At 39.7% G+C, this 22680-nt stretch overlaps 1 protein-coding gene across 4 annotated transcripts in view; it reads left to right on the top strand.

Annotated features, from left to right (window-relative positions):
• The window catches only part of LOC124117340 (coiled-coil domain-containing protein 149-like), a 31424-nt gene extending 13387 nt beyond the window's left edge, over nucleotides 1–18037 (top strand). For 3 of the 4 annotated variants that reach the window (XM_046479185.2, XM_046479176.2, XM_046479160.2), the window contains exons 5-12: nucleotides 5649–5771; nucleotides 8698–8870; nucleotides 9906–9978; nucleotides 10807–10891; nucleotides 11520–11658; nucleotides 11904–12001; nucleotides 14892–15173; nucleotides 17297–18037. In XM_046479185.2, the coding sequence (XP_046335141.1) occupies nucleotides 5649–5771; nucleotides 8698–8870; nucleotides 9906–9978; nucleotides 10807–10891; nucleotides 11520–11658; nucleotides 11904–12001; nucleotides 14892–15173; nucleotides 17297–17697 (1374 nt within the window). In that variant the 3' untranslated portion in view covers nucleotides 17698–18037. The remainder of the gene's footprint in view (nucleotides 1–5648; nucleotides 5772–8697; nucleotides 8871–9905; nucleotides 9979–10806; nucleotides 10892–11519; nucleotides 11659–11903; nucleotides 12002–14891; nucleotides 15174–17296) is intronic. The other variant, XM_046479169.2, reaches the window with a different exon arrangement.
• The last annotated feature ends 4643 nt before the right edge of the window (nucleotides 18038–22680 follow it).

Raw genomic sequence — 22680 nt, 5'->3', positions numbered from 1 at the left:
ACATATGGCACCTCATTTCATGTGCCCCTCACATGTGCCCCTCACACATAGGGCACCTCATTTCATGTGCTCCTCACATGTGCCCCTCACACATAGGGCACCTCATTTCATGTGCCCCTCACACATAGGGCACCTCATTTCATGTGCTCCTCACACATAGGGCACCTCATTTCATGTGCTCCTCACATGTGCCCCTCACACATAGGGCACCTCATTTCATGTGCCCCTCACATGTGCCCCTCACACATAGGGCACCTCATTTCATGTGCCCCTCACATGTGCCCCTCACACATAGGGCACCTCATTTCATTAGCTCCTCACATGTGCCCCTCACACATAGGGCACCTCATTTCATGTGCTCCTCACACATATGGCACCTCATTTCATGTGCCCCTCACATGTGCCCCTCACACATAGGGCACCTCATTTCATGTGCTCCTCACATGTGCCCCTCACACATAGGGCACCTCATTTCATGTGCCCCTCACATGTGCCCCTCACACATAGGGCACCTCATTTCATGCACCCCTCACATGGGCAACTCAGTGTTGTCTCAGCTGAGCATAACGATCTTGAATATTTTTTTAAATACAATTGTCATTAGACCCGTCAGGATTTCTCGGATAACCAGCTGCAGTTATATCAGAATTGATAATGGGTTATAAAATGTACAAACCAGTATCCAGGTTTGATATTATTAATAATCATTTGGATAATATCACCATAAAATACTTACAAAAAGGCACTGAATCCAAAGTTTGCAACTGTCTATGAATGACATAAATCATTTATAATCTGCTGGTGCTATATCAATCTCGTTACAGTCCTTATTTGTTGTTAAACGCCGCACTGAGCAATATTCCAGCTATATGACGGTGGTCTGTAAATAATCGAGTCTGGACCAGACCATCCAGTGATTGACATCATGGGATACGATAACATGCATCAACCAAGTCAGTGAGTCTGACTACTTGATCCCATCAGTTACCTATTACGATAAGCATACTCTAACTCTATCATATGTCTGCGAAAGATTGTCACACAAAACTTGTCTTGATCACACGAGAGAGAAGCCTGATACAGTTTCTCCTATCTATAAGACCGATATATATTTACAACATGATAAAGTTAGGTGTTATTACCCACCCTATTGATTTCATGGAAGCGGTGCTGTCACAGATTTCCAATCTACGTCATGTGTCAACATTGCTGTACATAATCTCTGCTCATGCACAGATGGAAGCCAATTGATTAACTGATATCAATATTTCAGACAGGCAACGTGTTGGAGTGTTGATTTGATATCATGATAAATCTGTGGCCCAGTTTTTGCCTACCAGTAGGGGTTGAACATTTATGAAAAATGTTACTTGACCAAAGGCAAGTATGACCAACATTCTTACTTGCCTTATTTTACAATGTACTTGCCCAAAATCAAGCTAATAAACTCAGTAAAATGTTACATCCACAGAACTGACAATCAGAGATACACTTGTCCTCCATGGATTTCTCTTATAAAAGAGTGCAACTGACCCATTTGTCTTATTATTCAAGATCAATACAGTGATCCCTCGCTATTGCCCCCTTAAATACAGCTATTTATATATATTTTTAGTAAATTCAAGTTTTACACAGAGCTCCAGATAAGCTTTTGGTGTTGTGGGTATTTTACCCATGCATTTTAAAATCATTGGGTATCAGTAATGCTATCTGGGTATTCAAATTTCTGTTACCCACTAGTTTTTACACATGTGGGTATGTAAGTTAAATATTTAAAAACACTATTCATCTAGTCCCTGCAAATTGGTGTCTTGTGGGTTCGAGAGCTTTGTAGGACTCAAAAATACCACGATACTTCCACAAGAAAGTGTGATGGCAAATGATCATGATGTAACTGTCATCGTGGAGTTTGGCATTTGGCAAAGTTGACGGAATGTCCGTATATAATTTCAAAATAAGTTGCTGATTTGCTAATCGAATACGCAGGATTACTTCACAATATTTTTATACAGCACAAGTTTTATTTTTGTAGCGTATCTGTAATGTTCGTTGCGTATTTCATACGCTTGGATTTTATTTTACTGCATATTTCTGCATTTCTGAGGTGTATTTTACGCAGATACGCAGCTTATCTGGAGCTCTGTTTACACTGATCAATGCTGACACAATGTTCTTTTCCTCATCGCAAAAAAACCAACATTACCAGCTGATCACTGAGAGCAGAAGACACTGGAAATACTAATAAACAAATCCAAACTGAAGTCCAAAATTTAGTCCTATCATTACACTATGGATGATATACGGTTATGAAAACATGTTCGTTGTATATCTGGACTTATGTTTGTAGCATATTTTATTCAAAATTTCATTCAATGTTGTCAGATTAATTTACAGCAACCACGGTCAGATTATTGCTGTTGATGCCTTGAAAAAAACTTAAGTTGACAGGGAATGGATACTTATATTATAAATGCCATAGTTTGACTCGTTAAAAGTCATATTTGTTGTAGTAGTAAATTCCAAGAAATGTAGTCAACTGGCTCTCATCCCATGTCCAAGAAGCATGTGCCACATATGGAAGTGTTACAATGATTTATCAATGAAACAAGCCTGTTTCTCGTTGTTGACCTGCCTGACATAGAGGTACATCAGCGCACCATTGCATCGTGAGTTTTCATGCGACGATCGATATATGATACGATACGATACGTTTCTTCTGTATCATGTACCTGCTAAACTAAATTACTTACTTGTTTAATTACCCCCACCCCAGTATTTTTGTCATTCAGATATTACAAAATTTGTTGTAATTAGCTTTGCAAGTTCACTTCTAAAAAAAGCCACTATGAACATGTGTCTACAGCTAGCTTTTCCTTTGGAATCTGCTCTGAAATATTTATAGTCAAGAAGTTTCAACGTGATTTTATGTAAATGTGCGTATCATGATCCATATTGTATCGTGACCCATGTATCATGATACGTATTGTATCGTGACCTATGTATCATTCACCCCTACTCAAAAGGAGTAAAAGAAGTCTCGGTTTTTCGTCTGACTTGGTAATCTGTCATGGCTGGTAGGTATTACAATAGACAGCTGTGTGTGTTCTTTAACTTGTTTCGTGTAGTAGGGGCGGTGGGGTAGCCTAATGGTTAAAGCATTCACTCATCACACCGAAGACCCGGGTTCGATTCTCCACATGGGTACAATGTGTGAAGCCCATTGCCCATGTTCCCTGCGTAATATTCCTGGAATATTGCTAAAAGCTGCGTAAAACAATACTCACTCTTTTTGTATAGTATACGTGATAATAGCTGAATTGTCAAGATATGTTGAAATTTCAAGATATATATATTTGGTCCATTCAAATATATGTATAAGAATGGCCCAAATAGGAGTCAGTAGTCTTTAGTGCAGACGTATTGAGTAAGTTTTATCTATGGCCCAGGATCAGTAGAATCTGTTGTCATTTCAGCTATAGAAATAAACATAATAGCCTGACTATTTCTGTAAGTCTGCACAGGCTTTTTCTATTGTTTTACATTTATCTTCCCTCAACCATAACTAGCATTTTTTCCTGTGACCTTCTGTATAATATTCTTTATTGAAACCTAAGGGACCAGTTCAAAGGTTTGATGTTAGATAAAAATCTTAATTCCTAAAGTTTAGGGAGGGGGAGGTGGTGGTTAGTGGCCCTGCAAGTTTTCCATCCAAAAACTTAACTTACCTGATTTCTCATTGTTTTATACAGTATCTGAACTAAGCCAATCCTATTTTCATTCATATGCTGTAAGGAGTTGTCTATGCACAAGGTAGGGTTTTATCATCACCGGCAATAGTCAACTAGTGCAGTGCGTAATATATGATAACAGATTTGGTCTATAAATACCCTTTAAGTGATTATCAATACCAAATAAATGAACTTCATTTGATAAACATTCACAAAAAAACAGGACAAAGCACAAGAATGCATACCAGAAGAGGCCACAAAACTCGGAATTTCAACATTTTCCAAATGAAACTTTTGAACTGGTCCCTTAAGCATTGTAAACAGACCAAATAACAACATGTGTTACAGCTGCCACCAGCAGTGTTTCCTGATGGAAAAATAGGAAACAACCCACATTTTCAATGAGCCTAATGCAGTGTGTGAATGTTGACTGATGGTTGTCTTGGAACAGAGAATGTACCCCACAGATCTAGGCGGTTTGACTCCACCTCAAGGCTGTGTCGTTATGTGCTATTGATGTATGGGACGTGTGACAACATTTTTGAAAGGTGTAACTTCTGGCTTTGTAGATTCAAACAGCGATACGCTGATGGCCTGAACACCTGTTGCACATATTTAATTATAATAGTGTTTGAAGCTTTTCTATTTGAATGGGAAATCAACACATTTGTTCGCTTTGTCTGGTTTATATGCATGAAAATGTTGATTTTTTAATTTTGTACGTATTGCCATATTTATCTGGGTAATCATGGTAATAAATTTACCAGTAATGTCTTTTTGTAATGTAATGTACATTTAGCCACAATATAATACATGTCTCTATATAAGGGTTATGTAATGTACGTTCGCCTCTGTGGTCTAGTGGTAGAGCATCCGCCAGGAGAGCGGAAGGTCCGGGGTTCGATCCCCGACAGCGTCATACCAAAAGACGTTAAAAGATGGTACTTGTTGTTACCCTGTCTGGCACTCGGTATTAAGGGCCAAAAACAAGGACTGGTCGACTCGGAGTCAGTATACTGTGTCTGAGTGGGGTATTCATGTTAAACTGCAGCATGGTATCTCAGTGAGCTAGCACTATAAATCGGCATCAGTCCGGACTAGTACAAGCAGCCACACACACGTACATGCACGTCGCTATTTAAGTGCAATAATCTTGGACGCGACGTTAAACCCCATTTCACCTCACCTCATGTAATGTACATTTAGTCACGATATCATACTCACCTCAATAGTAGGGTCATGGTGAGATACACTTACAGGGATAGAACTTAACACAAACCTGGGGCCAGTATAGATTTCCTAATTTTCCCATTGTTTTAACATTGCAAGGGTATTTCACCTTTACCCAGGCTAGTAGTAAAGCTTTTGAGTTCAGTTCTAACCCTGACTTAGCTGTGACACATTACAGTAATCTATGATGTTACTTCAGTATCTTTTCAACACGATTATTATCACCTCTGAATGATCGGCCAGTTGGTCAGTGATGACAAACACCTAATCTCCACGAGTTCATTAACAACTTCGGAAATCTCACCCATCACGATGATCGTGTCAAGCCATTTTGACGTCCTCCACTTGAAGTAAATGTTATGATGCACTGTGACTGACTGAGGTAGTTTGTAACCAAACTTCAAAAGATTTAACTTTGCAACAATGTGAGCATACTTTCATAAGGTTTGGCCCTCACTCTATGAAGGGTCATACGTTAATAAATTCACACAAAGTGAAAGTCAGTTCTCTAATAACTTCATGATATGATACTCATATGATTGCAAATGGTATGACAACGCAGGAACCTAACGTGATTAGATAACTTACTGGATGACACGAATTACTTACCAGTTTGATCATGTTGATGCCAATCTGTTTACTGACTACAGTGTGAAATAATCAGTCACTGATATGATATTTACTTTACAGTTGTTACGAGAGCAGATAGCCAGACAGCGAGTGGGCACCACGGATGAAGGTATCAACACTCGGCACTTCCCGGCGTACGAGAGAGAGGATCTGGTGGCCCAGCTAGAGGCAGCCAGAGAACAGGTCAGTTCAGGACGGTCAACTGAGATCAGTGACCATGGTCATGCAGTGTTTGCAATTCCTTATGCCAATCATACAATCTAGGGCGGGGTCGGGTAACTCGGGTACTCGGGTCGGGTGGATACTGAGACGGACCAGGGTACTCACATGACTAACCGGACCCGTGGGTTAGTCATGTGATATATTGTTTAATGACAAAAATGATCTGGAACAATATGGTTACACTAAAAGTCACTAATTTTCGCATATCTTTTTTACTATGCACCCATTCCTTCTGACTTTTATGTTTGAACATTGTGTGTTCATAAGATATTGGTTGATAATATAGTTAGGTTAGAGTTTAATACTTGAGTTATACTGAATTGTCAAGAGATTCAATAACTCACTGAATTGTGAGTTCATCTCAAACTATTAGTATTTTCATGATACATTATATTTCCAATCAACCAAATTAGAAATAAACTACAGAATTTACCCTATATCTAATCATAATAAAATGGGAATCATCCACATATACAACATGCAATACATCATCAACTAACCACATACGAGGGGTGTTCATTAAAGATTTCCCCTAAACCACTTAGGGTTATCATATTTGGTTGAAATTTCACATGTGTAATGATACATGTATCTATGGGTTATGTCTGAATTTGCAGCACTGAACTATTAATCTTACCACTTTTACAGGTGTTATGATCGAGTAGGGTGTGACAATGGAGCCAGTAGAATACCGAGCAGTGATTAGGTTTTTATATTTGAAAGGTCGCACACCAAAAGAAACTTTCTTATGGGGAAGATGCCCCATCATATGACGTTGTTAAACGTTAAGTGTGGTCGGACATCTGTGGAAACAGCTGCCATTCCTGGTCGCCCCCATTCAGCCATTGATGAGGAAACTATCCATCAAGTGGAGACCGCCATTTTGGCAGACCGACGTATAACTGTTCACCAGTTAGCACAAGATGTCAAGATCAGTGTAGGGTCTGTGGAAAATATCATCCATGACAATTTGAACATGCATAAGGTGTCAGCACGATGGATTCCCAGGTTGCTCACACCTTTCCAAAAGCAGGAAATAGTCAATTGCTCAAAGGATCTTTTGGACATGTGCCAAAAAACACAGGCAAACTTTTTTGACAGACTAATCACACAGGATGAAACATGGGTCCATCACCCTGATCCTGAGACTAAAGTTCAGTCGATGCAGGCAAGGTCATGCTCATGGTGTTTTGGGACCAGCATGGAGTAGTGATGATGGATTTCTTGGCAAAGGGTACCACAATTACAGGAGCTTATTATGCTTCACTGCTGCGGAAATTGCGGGACGCTATCAAGCTGAAGGGGTGTGGCATGCTGACCAAGGGTGTCCGTCTCCTGCAAGACAATGCTCCAGTACACAACTCTCATGTTGCCCAGACGGAAGCGAGGTCCTGTGGCTATGAAATCCTTCCACATCCTCCTTACTCTCCTGACCTTGCACCATCTGACCTCCACCTCTTTCCAACCATGAAGTCATTTTTGAAGGGAAAACGTTTCACAGATGATGAAACACTGATTTCTGAAGTCAAGTCCTGGTTTGAGACGCAAAATGAGGGCTTTTACAAGCGAGGTCTCCATAGTTGCATAAAACGATGGGAGAAGTGTGTAACTCTTGGTGGTTCCTATGTGGAGAAAGACTAATACCTATGCCAAGTTTCATTCCACTAGGTCCATCGGAAGTGGGTCAGGGGAAATCTTTAATGAACACCCCTCGTATATCCATGAATATCTCACAAGTTACTCCAAATCCTCACATGAGAACCGACAACAAAAGAACTTGGCAGTAGATAAACTGTGATATCCTTCCTTCAGAAGTAACTGGCATCTTATTTTAAAAGTATATCATCCAAACACTGAGGTCGAGCTATGGTCAGCTTGGGCTTTCAAGGAGACAAAAGAGGGGGCCAGGCATACTGGGCCAAAGAGTGATGTGAGTCAAAAGCATGCAGTGTGACGGTCAGTGGAGGTTAAGCTGAGAGAAACCTTACTAAATGGTACAAAGCAATAGAATGAATGTTTAAGGTACAAAGTGCTAAAATATAAAACATCACTAATATTCTAACTATATTTACTATATTTGCCTCATTCAACAAGACAAGATTCTTATTGCTTAATTAAAGTATTAAAGGTACACTAAATGCAACAAGGTCATACTGCCTTACTAACTAAAGAACTAATCCTAATTAAAAGACAAACACATATGAATAAGTACCGGACACTGCCACATGTGCACATTATTATGCCCCCGACACATAATGCAGGGGGATATAGTCGACGCCTCGTCTGTCTGTCCATCTGTCTGTCCATCTGTCTGTAATTATTTCCTTTCCGGAGCGTAACTTGAAAAACGTTCAATATTTTTTCAACAAAAGTTAGCAAATATATTAAACAGATCCTGAAGTGGTGACTTTTGCTATTTTCAGAATTTTGGCATTTTTCTTTTTCTTTATTTCCTTGGGAATGATTTGGACTTAATGGTGTGTTTGTGTGGACCATATCTCTAAAACTAATAGGTACTCTTTCTTGAATCTGTGCACACACAAAGACCAGGTTATCAACTGGTGCTTTTTGCTATTTAGGGTTTTTTAGAATTTATATTTTTCTGTTTCCATCTTAACAAGTTTAATTTTGACTCTGTTTATAGTGGTGTGTACCTAAACATAGAAATACAAAGTTCCGAATCCCAATTCCATGATGTTGTTTTGATAGCTCAATAACTACTTTTGTATCACGGACAGATAGATTAGATAGAAATTTTCTCATCAAGTTGTACTTAAAGTAACAGTCAGATGATTTGTTCTTTCGAATTTGTGGGGGGCCGGGGGGATTTGTCATTGTTCATGATGATGATGATGATGATGATGATGATGATGTATGTTGTTGGCAGTACCTGCAGCTAGAGAGAGACCTACAGCAGGTGCTTGATGAGAAGGAGGAGCAAGTGACAGAGAGGGACGCCTACAAGACCAAGTACGAGCGCCTCAACACAGAACTCAACTACATCCTCAAGGGCGATGAGAAGAAGATTGTTGACATTGATGCTTTGGTTAATGAAAACAAGTAAGTCTTTACTTAAGGAGGTGATGATTTATGATGATTATGGTGGCCAAGAAAATAATTGAGTCTTGGTCCTCAGTACTCCTTTCCTATCATCAAGTAATAATTGATGGAAGGATCATGTGGTTGTACTGGATATAAATGTGACAAATAGTTCAGATATGGGTAGCCACCTCGAAAGGACTGACTTACAGCTCTAACTTGGCTTATTGTGTTCTGGCCATTGCTCATACTATCAATCACTTGTTTACCTAGTCCAGGCTGAGGTACTTACACTTTACAGTAAACGTTGCTGATGAGAAGATCAAGCAACGTCCACTAACTATTTGCTTGCACGTTTGCTACCTCTTAGAGACAGTACTGAGCTTGTAGTGTATTTATATTTTACCATTAACATTCACTCACTCATTCCTGAGATTTGGCCCGTCCGCGTCATACCAAAAGACATTAAAAGATGGTACTTGTTGTTACCCTGTCTGGCGTTCGGCATTAAAGGGCTAAAACGAGGACTGGTTGGCTCGGAGTCAGTATACTGTGTCTGAGTTGGGTATTCATGTTAAACTGCGGCATGGTATCTCAGTGAGCTAGCACTATAAATCGGCATCGGTCCAGACTAGTAAAAGCAGCCACACACACACATGCATGCACGTCGCTATATAAGTGCATTAATCTTGGACACGACGTGAAACCCCATTTCACCTCACCTCACCTGAGATTTGGGTTAGAATATGTCTTCAGCAACCCATACTCTCCGGAAAAGGCGACTATGCAAGTCGTAAGAGGCAACTAACAGGATCAGGGGGTCAGACTTGCTGACTTGTTGATGCATGTCATCATATTCCAATTGTGTGGATCACAATGTCAATCAGTGGATTGTCTAGTCCATGCCTCATGTCTAGCCCCACTCCCATGTTATTCTTGTCTGCCATGTCTGCCATGTCTGCCAGTAGTGTAGAGTGGTGTAAGTTTCAAGCAGACAATTGACTATCGCTAACTCCACCATTGCTGCGTCACTGATTGTCTGCATGTTTGGTGCAGATATCTCCTGGAGAGGCTGAAGCAGATGGAGGAGGAGAAGACAATGGCCATGGCTACGGTGTCCAAGTACAAGGTGATGCATAGTTAATTAGGATGGTACTCAAGTTGACAAACATACATTATTGCCGGAGTGGTGGCACATGGTCCTGTGTACAGCACAGTTGACTGATCTGGGCCCACTTGCACAAAGCGATCTTAGCGCTAAGATGATATTAACGCCCATACTTTAACATAGGCTTACAATAGTCTTAGCGCTAAGATCATTTTGTGCAAGTGGGCCCAGGTGAAGTTAGGCACCGTTGGTCCTGGAGAGTAGTTGGATCCATGTTTGGTAGCTTGACTCCTGAGAGCTTCTAGAACTCTGCTCCTGCCCCACACTATTTGTTTGTTTGTTTGTTTGTTTGTTTGTTTGTTTGTTTGTGGTTTAACGCCACACTCAGCAATATTCAAGCTATATGACGGCGGTCTGTAAATAATCAAGTCTGGAAAAGACAATCCAGTTTTTGACATCATCAGCATCGATGCACCCAATTGGGATACGATGACATGATTCAACCAAGCGCTCCACACTGAAGTTGCACATGTGGTGTCTCATTCTATGGCAAGGATTTTTGTTTAGTATATGCCTCTGTTCACCCAGCAGTGAATGGGTAACAAGTAGGGTGAGATGGTAGTGTGACTGTTAACCTTCTAGCACCTCAAAGCAGCTTGGGTTGCATACTCCCCAGGGAGTTGAGAATGAAAATGGAGTGCACAGTGATCCATTGACGAGAGTTCTAATAATGTAGCGCCATGAGCACTTTGTGAATCTGGTGTGTCATACATGGATTTATGTGTGTGTCGTCCATGTGGACTGGTTGTGATTGTTCAGTAAATAGTAACTGGGCACTGACTATTCCAGAGCATGCTGGAGAGGAAGAAGAACAAAGGCATACTGAAGCTTGGCCAGAGTCGGAGTGGCGGCCTGGTCATCTCACAGAAACAGGGTAGGGTTGTGATGTCATGTTGCACTGGCATCAAGCCAAAGAAATCTTTAAACCCCCAGTACCAGTGCTAGTCCAGGTGAAGGGATTTGAACGGAGATGGTGGCACATGGTCCTGTATGAAATGCCTGATTATGAGTTTCCCAATACTTGGATGGGAAAATCTACAACATTTTCCTGAATATTGGAGAGAAATACTGTACTGTTCACCAAATTTATTTCTAACAATATGCTGCATGACTTCATGAGCGGATGACATTGGAATGGTTGAGAGAATGTATGAACAGAATGATTTCATATTGATTCATTGATGAATAAATATATGAGTTAGTGGATGAATTGATTGATGAATTTGATTGATGAATTAATGGATGAATTTAAAGTTTTATAATGGATATATATGAATTGATTGATGAATTAATGAATTGATTGATAAATTAATGGATAAATTAATTGGAGAATTAATAGATTAATAGATGAATATTTCGATGAATTAATGGAGGAATTAGTGGAGGAATTAATGGATGAACTAGTGGATGAACTAGTGGATGAACTGATACATTGATTGATGAATTGTTCAGCCCTCAGCTGATGTTGCACTGATGTTGATGTTGTGCCTGTGTGTCCACAGTTCAGCACATCCTGCAGAGTCAGACGGGCATCCCGGCCACGCCCCAGTCGATGGCGGACCTCCAGGGTCTCTGCAGCGCCCTGCTCGACACCATCAACGACAAGAGTCTGGCGCTGTCACATCAACGCAAGACAAACAAGTAATGCCTTATCAAGCATTTGAAACCTGAGAAGTAGAACATATTTTTCTCGAGAAATTGATCATTTATAAAGCATATTACAAGGGGTCTGGGGTATTTAAAAAAATATTTATTTTTTGTATTTTTTTCTCTCAGGCGAACAATTATAATTTGTTTGTAAAATCTTATTATTACTTTTTTCCAGTATTTTCAGGAACAAATTACTTTTTAAGATAAATATCCTTAAAAAACACCTTTCTGTCCAGGATTCTGGGAAACCGTGTGTCTGAACTGGAGAAGAAGCTGAAGACGCTGGAGGTGGCTGGGTTGTGGAACGTCCCAGGTAATCAGGGGTTCGAGGAAGGTGCGTAGATGACGATGTGACTAGGTGGAGGCTCTGGGATGGCCATGTAGAGCATGCCAAATCTACTTTTATCTTCTGGATGCAGAACCCTGGAACCTTGCAGTTTCTCCTGTCTTTGGTCTTTGTTTTGATGGTATTGTATGGAGGTGATGTTGGGTACAATGTTATCTTGTATATGAAATGGAGGAGAACATCGAGCAAAGAACAATAATTTCATCTTTCCTCTCTTCAATTTTAATGAATGCAGTGAAAGCCATTAGATTTTCTTTTTATTTTATGCATGGGAGGAAATATAATGGTATTTGCTCTCTCTTCTCAGAAAAGGAAAATCATTAGATTTTGTTTGAATTTTGCATGATACTTGCATGGCACGATTTTCAGCATTATAGATTTTTTTAGTCCTTTTTTATCAAATTATGTCAAAGTTATTATTTCTTTGGAAACCTGGGTGCATTTTTTCTCACTGTTCCTTGTGTAAATTCCAGGGCTGAGCGTGACTATGCATGTCGTGAAAGGCGACTAACGGGATCGGGTGGTCAGACTCGCTGACTTGGTTGATACATGTCATCGATCCCAATTGCGTGGATCGATGCTCATGATATCAATCACTGGATTGTCTGGTCCAGACTCGATTATTTACAGACTGCCGTCATATAGCTGGAATATTGCTGAGTGCGGCGTTAAACAACAAACCAACCAACCAACATCCAGGGCTGAGCAGGTTCCCAGTATCTAGGCTGGTAGTAGGCCTGGAACAGGGAGACAGAACAGTTGAGATGTTTACTGTGTGGCTAAATCCTGAGGCCTGCAGAAGGCCATGCAGAGACTCACTCAGTGTTCTCTCCTTACTTTTGGATAGTTCATTTCTTTCAAGCTTTGAAATTTTTTTTGTTATTTGTTTCATTCACTACATGCAGTGCATCATTTATGTTGTTTGACTTTACCTTCTTTTTATGTATTTACCATGCTTATGTTACATTAACTTTTTTTTATAAAAGAAATGTTTTCTTTGTCAATAACTTTATTAGACTGACAAAGTTCAAGGTTAATTTTAATTAATCTTTTTTATCTAATCAGTTTTTGTCTTTATCAAAACGTTTTAAAATCTTAAGGAATAAGGAATCAGTAAAACATTAGTTGACTGGAAAATAGTGCAGCAAGTTATGCTTATCTAACGGCAAAACTTTTGGACTGCAATAGAATTTTGTCTTGTTTTGGCTGCTGATGCTAGTAGTGACTGTTGTTCTCATGTGTAGCTCACCTGTCTGAAAGGCAGGTGAGTTTTTGTGGTGGTGTGCAGTCTGTCACCAGGTTGTCTGTCCATCGTTACAGTTTGGACACCTCTGAAACCACGAGGCAGCTTGGGCCATCGTGTATGTGGTGTTACAAAATCATATGTACTTGCGGGAAAAAGTGACTGTGTTCATATAAAGTGGTGTAAATGTTGTTTTATTGAAAATAACAGCATTGTTTTTGATAATTTGTCTGATCAATGTTTTATCATATGAGAATTCATTGACAAAACCTATACCTGGTAACAGGAGACAGAGCGACAAACCTAAAAGATGGATGGTGTAGCAACGCTATTATTAACAACATCGGAAGTGACCACAATTTGTGTTGATACAGGCAAGGCAGAGGTGTTGTGTTGAAGACACCAGATGATTGTTCCAAATGTCAATCAAAGATTGGCCCAACAGAGCGTAGGCATCCTCCTATCTTACCCCAGACATGTTCTATGGGGAGAGGTCTGGAGAAATAGCCGGCCATGGCACTATAGCAATGCTGTGCTGCCCCAAGAAGTCTGTTACAACATGTTATGTCCCTGCATTTGCACAAATAGTGGAAGATGATGTCAAACAATGTCGTACCAGCAGCATACACCACTCAAATTGCCCATTAACAATGACTTGTTTTCTCGCATTAGGTATGATACCTTTCCATACCATAACACTTCCACCCCCAAACTGACTACGTTGAGTAACGCTAGCATTGCTAAATTGTTCTGGACACCTTCGGGCCCCTTGCACGACCATCAGAGCTGTCCAGATGAAACCTGAACTCATCTGTGAACAGTATACTGTCTCAGTCTTGTCTTCTGAACCTCAGATGCTGTCTACACCATGCTAGGCAGTGCCTGACAGCGATGTGGAAGCAAAATTGCATGTATCGCTAGACGTCGGGGCCATGTTGTGCTCCCTCAAGCAGTTGCCTACCGTTCTGCCAAAATGTGGTCTCAACCCAATTGTCAGAGCTGTTAATGTGGCAGTTTGGTATCGATTCTGTAGATGCACCAAGTAGTTCTATGGCTGTCACACTTGGACTACCGGCATCTCCAAAGAGTTGATATTTTGCTTCTTTTATTACTATAAGTGTTTGTTCAAGGCATCACTATTTGCACTCAACATCGTTGTCCTAAACAGTTGCAAAAGTAATTTTTGGTTTCTTTTTTTCTGGAATCATTTGCACAAATTATTCTTTAACTTGCTGCAGAAGTTTGTACCAAAATAAGCTTGAAGTATTGAATTATTTCTTCAAAGGCAGGTGAGCTACAGAGCCTTCTGGCTTTTATGTTTGACGTCTCCTCATAAACTAAAAGGCCCATACAGCTACAACTTTGTATGAATGATATCGCAATGGTGAACATGGCTGCCATTGTAACTTCATAATTTAGGTCTCCCACCGTTATATTGCTGGAATATTGCCCAAAGTGGCATAAAACCATATTCACTCACTTCATATTCAGGTGAGCTACAGAGACACGTGGCTCTATTTTTTTCACTGAACAATCAGTTCATTTAGAACCAAGATTAAGAGAACTGTTGTATCGGTATCCTCTTGTCCTGGCTGGGTATGAGATGCTGATCCGCTGTGAATGATCTTGTTACAGGAACTATCCAAAGTCTTGCCAAACTGAAAGCTGAATGTGAGGAGATGAAAATGCTGGTTCCCCGCCAGATGTCTCAGTCGAGTGAGAACTCTGACCAGAGAGACATCCTCGACAGCCTGGATTCTGACATCTCCTCCGTCACATCCACGCCTAACATTAGCCCTGCCCACAAAGGTCAGAGACCAGGGGGGACAACTCTGTGTATGGAGGACCTAGACTTGCTGCCCACTAAAGAAGAATGTATTCGAATAATGGACAAAGGTGAAGTGCAATCACTCCTAGGTAGGTCAGAGAATGAAATTCTGGAAAAATTGTTTGACTAAACAATTTATTGATTTATTAAATCATTCCCAAAGGCAGCCCCAGGTGAGGAGTGAGAGAAATGTACCGTATATCGCTGTGTATAAGGCGAGTTTTTCGTACCTAAAATAAGGGGGCTAAGAAGGGGGGTCGTCTTACACACGGAGTCGAAGATCTCACATTTTTTTCCCACTGGCGATGTCAACCGGCGTCCGATAGCCAGCCCAGCATTTGACAATAAAACTTCGCATTTCGTCCTCAATAACTGTTCCAATAACTATTTCCATACATAAACATGATTTGTATCTCTTTTCCTTGAATAAAGTTTAATAATTTCTGCAAATAAAGTTGAAATGACCCTCGCCTCGATGCAGATTGACACGGTAAAACAATCAACATCCGCGAGTAGAGAGCCGGAAGTACCGGTAAGCATTTGCATATTGCACATGTGACCTAACATGTGATAACCGGTGAAGCTGAAATCAATTCCCGCTGTTTTTACAGTTGTATTAACAAGTGTTGGAGACGGTGTGTACAAGTGATTGTGGAATAAACACGCTGAATGTGAAGCAAACATAAGTCTAGTTAGTTACAACATAGTTAATTGGCGATTAAATTACTCACCATTGTCTCTTATGTGTTATTACTTCATAAATGAATTTTATTTTACGGGCCCCAATTTGGTGTCGTACCGTGTAAACACAAAATGGCGACGTGTGCTGGAGTTACACACGCGACCTATCGTTGTAGAAAAAAAACAACGCAAGATAAACATATTTTTATTGCATATATAAGGTTTGTGTGCGCACTTGTGATGTGTGCGAAATACGCATCAGTCGGAAAGCGCACGTTAAATCTCCAAAGTAACTAACTAACTTCTGATGTCCGTGTGCGAAATACGCTACAGTCGGAAAGCGCATGTTAATCTTCTATATCAGTCAGACTTGTGATATGTTTCATTCCCGGTCGCCTTATACACGGAGTATAGGATTTTGGGTTGATTTTTAAGGCGTGTACAGGGGGGTCGTCTTATACGTGGGGTCGCCTTATACACAGCGATATACGGTATGTCATTCTTGTGATTGCTAAAGTCACTTTGTTGATATGAAGTTCATTGGTGTTGGGACCAAGTCAGAGTAGATTTGAATCCCAGATTCAACGTGATAATGATCCTTGATCCAGATACATGGTTCGCACAGGCCTTAAAAAAGGCCTAAAATTTTGATGTTTGCCTCAAAAAGCCTTACATGGAAACTAAGCTTGAATTCAGGTGAGCTACAGAGCCATGCGACTCTGTTTTTCATTCTGAACAATCACTTCATTTAGAACCAAGATAATGAGAACTGTTTCTTTATCTGCATCCTCTTGTCGTGGCTAGGTATGAGATGCTGATTGGACTTTTGCCTTAAAAAGCCTTAAATGCAAAATTTAACTTGAAAAGGCTTGGAATTGAGACAAAATGCCTTGAAAAGACCTGAATTGGTCATAAACAGTGTCTAAGTCCAGTCTATTTCCAATTTCGCTTTTCAAATAATTATTGTGTTTATATTTCCAAAGGGAATAAAATTGTTACATGCTTAACTGCTTAAAATGTGAAATATTGACATTTGTTTTTGTTTGTTGAGTCTAATCGGTTCAAGGATCAAGCTCTGTTCCATTTTAGGTCATTAAACCTGTTAAAGCATGTTGTGTTTTTCATCATTAGGGCCTTAAATCTGTGTGCAAGAGCCTTGAAAAGGCCTGGAATTTGTGCCTGAAATTCTGTATGAACCATGATATAAATGCTAGTTAGTGAACAAAAATGTTGCTTGATGAAAGTTCTGGCATCTTTACCGAAATGATAGAATACAGAAGTTGAACTGAAACCTCATCTCTGTCTTCATTGAGACTACAGCCTCTCAAATGCAACTTAAAGATATTTAAGTGGTAAATGTCTGCATACTTTGGGCTTTCCGACCTTTGATCTGACATGCTGAGGTATGACTGAGATATGTTCAAAGCGGTGTAAAACTGAACCCAAAGTTGCCTAAGCCCAACTCACTTTCTCGCTGTATTATGTGACTAGTAAAGCATGAAACTAAATATATGGACAACTGTCCTTGCAGGAGATGGAGATTGTTCCAGTTTTAACATTCAGTGCAGTGGGTCTAACGAGGACACTACTGATGAAAATCCAGAAGAGAGCATTGAAGAGGAGGTAACTCTTGAACATGTTGAAGACGAAGAAACTGCCGAAAAATTGAAAACATTAATGGAGGATGTGACCGCTAAAATCAAGGAACAGTCACACGGTGATCAAAGGTCAAGGCAGTCCGCCTCCGATGAGGACTATATAGACAATTGTGAAAACCCCTTGTTGAAATCTGACACTGTTGAAAACGGAATTGATGACAGGAAGGGAGATAACTCTGATCGATCTGCTTCCCCGAGTTGTGACCAACCTTTGCTTGATGATGAAAATGACAGACAGGACAATTCAGAATCATTGCATAATGTACAAGTGTAAATCTTATTAATGTTATTTCATGTTTTCTGAATGCTAAGCTTCATGTGCAATGTTACGTCCTGATCAGTTCAAGGATTTGTATAAAGGGTGTCAGTTGTGTTCAATAACATGTTTTGGATGTGATATAATCCGTGGATTTTATGAAACTAATGCATGGCTAAGGTTGTGGTAAGCCTCTGTTCCATTCCATTGTTTGACCCTGGTGTAGTGTTTGTTGTGTTCTAGATAACAATTGTTGTGCAGAGACACCCTGTCAGTCCGGGAACTTCTTCCTGGATGCCTGCTGTCAGGAACATCCACTACATACCAAACACTACCCACCCCATCCCACCCTGTTTAACAGACAATAAGGCAACCAGACTGAATTACTATATGATACATCAGAATGAAAGACCTAAATATAGGTTAGAAAAACCCTGAAGATTGTGCCCAAAATGTGTCCCTATTGATAGAAAACCAGCAAAAGTCTTCACAACAAATTAAAATTTATCAAGTGACTTAATATTCACCCATTTAGTCTTCATCGATGGACTCATTACAAGATAAAATTCACTCACCACGATAAATTGTTTTTCTTTTATTGTCCGTGTTTGCCACTATGGTGGACGAAAGCAGGCTTTGTAGCCATTAGTTTTCTTGGGTGCACATTGTTCTGTTTGCCAATATTTTGTTGTCAACATCGCTGATATTAAGATTATAATTCCGAAAGAAATACTTTGAAGTGAAGTGTAAGAAGGCTTGAGAACTAATTTTGTGTCTTTCTGACTTTGTTTTTCATATTGATAAAACATGTATTTATCATCCAAAACTGGCTTCCACCGGAGATAGCGCTTGGGTGAGATCAAGCGCTGCACTACATACCAGACAACGGGTACTATCTACATTGTAGATATCGCTTGGGTGAGATCAAGCGCTGCACTACATACCAGACAACGGGTACTATCTACATTGTAGATATCGATTGATCTCACCCAAGGGATATCTCCTGTGGGAGCCAATTTTGGATGATAATCTCTAGTTATTCCTTTTGGTTGTCCTTTTGTCCGTTTGTGGGGCCTACACATGACATCATTACTCCTTCTTCCTGATTTCATTCCTGCACAAGGAACATGGTGTATCTGTATTTGTTTTTGTTTATTGTGTGATGATAGATTTCAAGAATCATGTGTTCCTGTTAGTCTAACATGATTCCATAATCTGGACATTTGTGAATCCCAACAATTTACGGGGAATGGTCCTGTCCTGATAATTGGGTTTCACTGTTGTGCAAATAAGGGCAGTTTGTTTATGTAGGTAAGAAGGAAGGTGCCATTATATGATAATACTGTCATTGAAATCCAAAAGTCTTGTGATACGGTTGTGTTATACATGATTATTGTTGTTGCTGTTATCTGGAGTGAGGTATAAATAGTACACAGGAGATAATCGTCATTGTTCTACAGATGTTGATTTGAATCTCTGAATTATTATTTTGCATTTACTCAAGAAGTTCACTTAGGTTCTGGTATGGTTAGGGCTGAACAAATTCAGCAATCAGGCATTGACTTTCTAAAGATGTGTGTTTGGGCAGGTGGCCTCTATTTTGGGCCGAAGGCACATGTGGGTGAATATAGTTACGAGGATGGCACTCCGTCATTTCAGTTTATTTCTGGAGCAGAAGAATAATCACCATTTGTTTGCATAAATAGCAGCATATTTTTATTTTGGTATTATTGTTTGGTATTTCCATGGAACCAATCTTGGCTTATTCAATCTTCTGTTGAAACTATAGCTCCAAGCTTGTTTCCTAGGTCTGTTTTATTGTCTGGTTGATAGGTGTCCCTCCCGTTTTGAAAACCCATCAATAAAGTCCAGTTTACAAAGATGCAGACAAAAAGGTAACGCTGTCTTTGAAATTCACGCTAGTCTGCTAGACCAAAACTAGTGATTTGTGCGGAGGACAATTAAAAGTCCAGTGACTTGGTCCTCAACAGCTTGTAACATTTTAAGGCTGTAATGTTTTTCCAGGTCGACATGCTATGATTTGTCTACAAATCAGTCTAGCAGGACTAGCTACAAACTCAGAGGACTGATGAATTATGTTTGGCAAAACAAATTCTTAGGCTGTGACTGAAGGTCAGTTAACAAATTAGAAATGAGATCATGAAATCATGTTTTTTATCATTATAGAATCTCTTCAACACTGAATCTCCATGTCATGCAGTGCATAAAGCAGTTCTTGTGAGTGACTGCCTCGTGACTGATTTCTTCATCCCTTGATGTATTTCCGGAACATTGGATCGAAGTAACCAGGAGCCATTGTACAAAGCATTCTTATAGCTGAGGTTACGACAGTTGTATCCCTGAGGTTGTTTTGTACAACAGCCCCTGTTATCTTGCCAGTTTGTTACTGTTAATATGTGCCAGACCCTGCTCCCTCTGTTCATCTGGTGAAGAAGAACATGGTACATCATTCATTTATCTTATTTATTCTGTGACAAGGAGCTGCTGTTTTTAAGCTGAAAACAATTATATGTATCCGTTATATATTGTGGAAAAATTGATCTCACTGCATTCAGACATGTGTTTGTATGCTTGTATACAGTCAGGAAATTAAAACACTATTTGGAACTTAAAGAACATTTTGCCGGACTGCCTGGACAATGTGTAGGGAAGGGTAACGTTTACTGTTTTGTCTTGTCTCTGTGGGAATTGAATAATGATAGAACATTATGTCAGAAATTAGTCAATTTGTTCTTTTAGTTCAACTGTAAGATGTTTGACCAGTGATCCTTGATGGGATATGGGAAATAGGTAGGGCTGGGACGATACACCAACTGTGCGATCCGATACGTATCACGATACCTTGCTCACGATCTGATACGTATCACAATACTTGCATGTGATGTTATCTGTGGTGTGAAGCCATCTTTTTCATAGACAGGATGGCCAAATACCTGGCACACTGATAATTTACAGTTGGCAGTGTCAAGTATGGCGCAACTGATGAAAATATTTTCGTTTTCACTAGTAATTAGTGTTTGGTGTATTGAGAAGTAAAAAATTAGTGTATCGTCCACTACTAGAAATAAGATCTGATGGATATACAGCTTGTGTGAAGTTCATCATTAAATTACGTGTAATACCTCTTGGCATGCTGAGTATAAGGTCACGGGTTCAAATGTCAGAAGGTATAAATGGAATTCTGCTCTATCAGATAGAACATCTTCCCGAGGCAAGAGAGTAAACTGACGATAAAAGTCCAGTTTCCACCCTTGCCGAACTAGGCTGGTATTAGGGTGTTACATTTTGTCTGGACTAACGAGTCTGTGCATAGTCCAATCAAAATTGCGCACTGAAATCAAAATTTGGTTCATAAACTGTCATGCAGATTTCGATCGATTGCAGAATTTGCAAAGCATGTGCACCATGATTGTGATTTGATGTAAAAATGATCGATCAGATCATCCTGACTGAGCGCCACCATTTTGTATGAAGCAAAGTGATACAAGAGGTGGAATCTGATTGGTCCATAGGAGAGGCTTAGAAGGGACATAATTGGTAATAGCCACTGGTGGGGCAATGATCGATCACAGTAATTCCAGCCTAGTTCAGCAAGGGTGGAAACTGGACTTTTAAAGTCCGTTAACTCCCTTGCCTCGGGAAGATGCAGATAGAATAGATAGTGGATATTCAAGAAAAACTCGGACCTCAGAAATTATTATTTTACCTTGCCATGACATGACATTCCCTAGTCAAATGATGATGTGTGAACTGTTATTTGTTTTCTGTTTTTATTATTTTATTAGCATTTATTATTGTTATTTTTCAGGTTTATTAAATAGATGTTAATTTAAAATTCAGAGATATCTGTGTTAAGTAATAAATGTTGGATTTCAACATAGAAAGTGAAAAATGCAGTGTTAGTATGACGTGCATTCATTGCACCTGGCTGGAAGTCGATTGAGTTTCTGTAGTGGCATGTTTGTCCATCATGTGTCCTGTGATGTAGACATCTCCTCCTCACAAACCACTGGACCACGAAAGCTGAAACTTCACATGCTCACATGATAACAGCCAATTTGTGCAAGTGGTTTGAATCTGGTTTTCAATATGGCTGCCATGTCAGACATTTTTATTCAAATGTAATAAAATTTGGAGTAGTTAGTGGTGGTGCTCAACATGTCTATACATTCCATTTTTTGCAGTATGTAAATTTTGACCTTAATTTTACCTATGCACTTCAACCTTACTGAAATTCCTTTGTTCCATTTCTCAGCCATTTTTGTTCAAAGTGACATGACATCTTTTCCATTTTGCATGATGGTTTAAATGTAGACCCTTATTTGACCTTTGACCTACAACATGCTCATTATTTCCTGAATAGTTTTAAATCATCAGGATTTATGCAGAAAATATTTGAATGTCATCACCTGTCTGACATTTTAAACTGTTGACTACATGTCCGGGTGAGCTACATTGCTGAGATGCTATTTTGTCAGTTGTCTGAGGAACTGCAGCTGAGTGTGCAGGTTTGATGATCCATTTGTCAACACTAAACCTGTGCCTGTGAGTGTCACCAGAGACCTCCATCACTAAGGCCAGGCGTTTAATATTTTTCGGATTACGGACCCGCCGACTCTAATTTTTGAGAAAAATGTTTAAAAAAATAATCAGATTTCCATTTTTCCCCCCTGCCGATAGCCCCGTAGTCAGTTATTTTATTTGTTATCCTCATCTTTTAATAAAAAAACGTGAGTTACATACATTGTAAACTAGTAAAGAGATACATAATCGATCTTTGTTGATCTCGAAGTCGAACATGAATAACCTCCCTTGACAGTTGTCCGTGTTGGAAGTGGTAGCATTTTTATTGTTACAAGGGGCTTTATCGTCACAAATGGCGGTCTTTTGAGCACAGAATATGTTCATAAAGTATGATAAAATTTATGCAGTGATATAACTGAGGGTGGTGACGTAGCTGAGTGGACAAAGCGTTCGCTC

This window comes from Haliotis rufescens, unplaced genomic scaffold (genome assembly GCF_023055435.1).
Source record: "Haliotis rufescens isolate VD_foot unplaced genomic scaffold, xgHalRufe1.0.p SCAF_12, whole genome shotgun sequence".
Lineage (NCBI taxonomy): Eukaryota > Metazoa > Mollusca > Gastropoda > Lepetellida > Haliotidae > Haliotis > Haliotis rufescens.
This window is presented reverse-complemented; position numbering and strand designations above follow the sequence as displayed.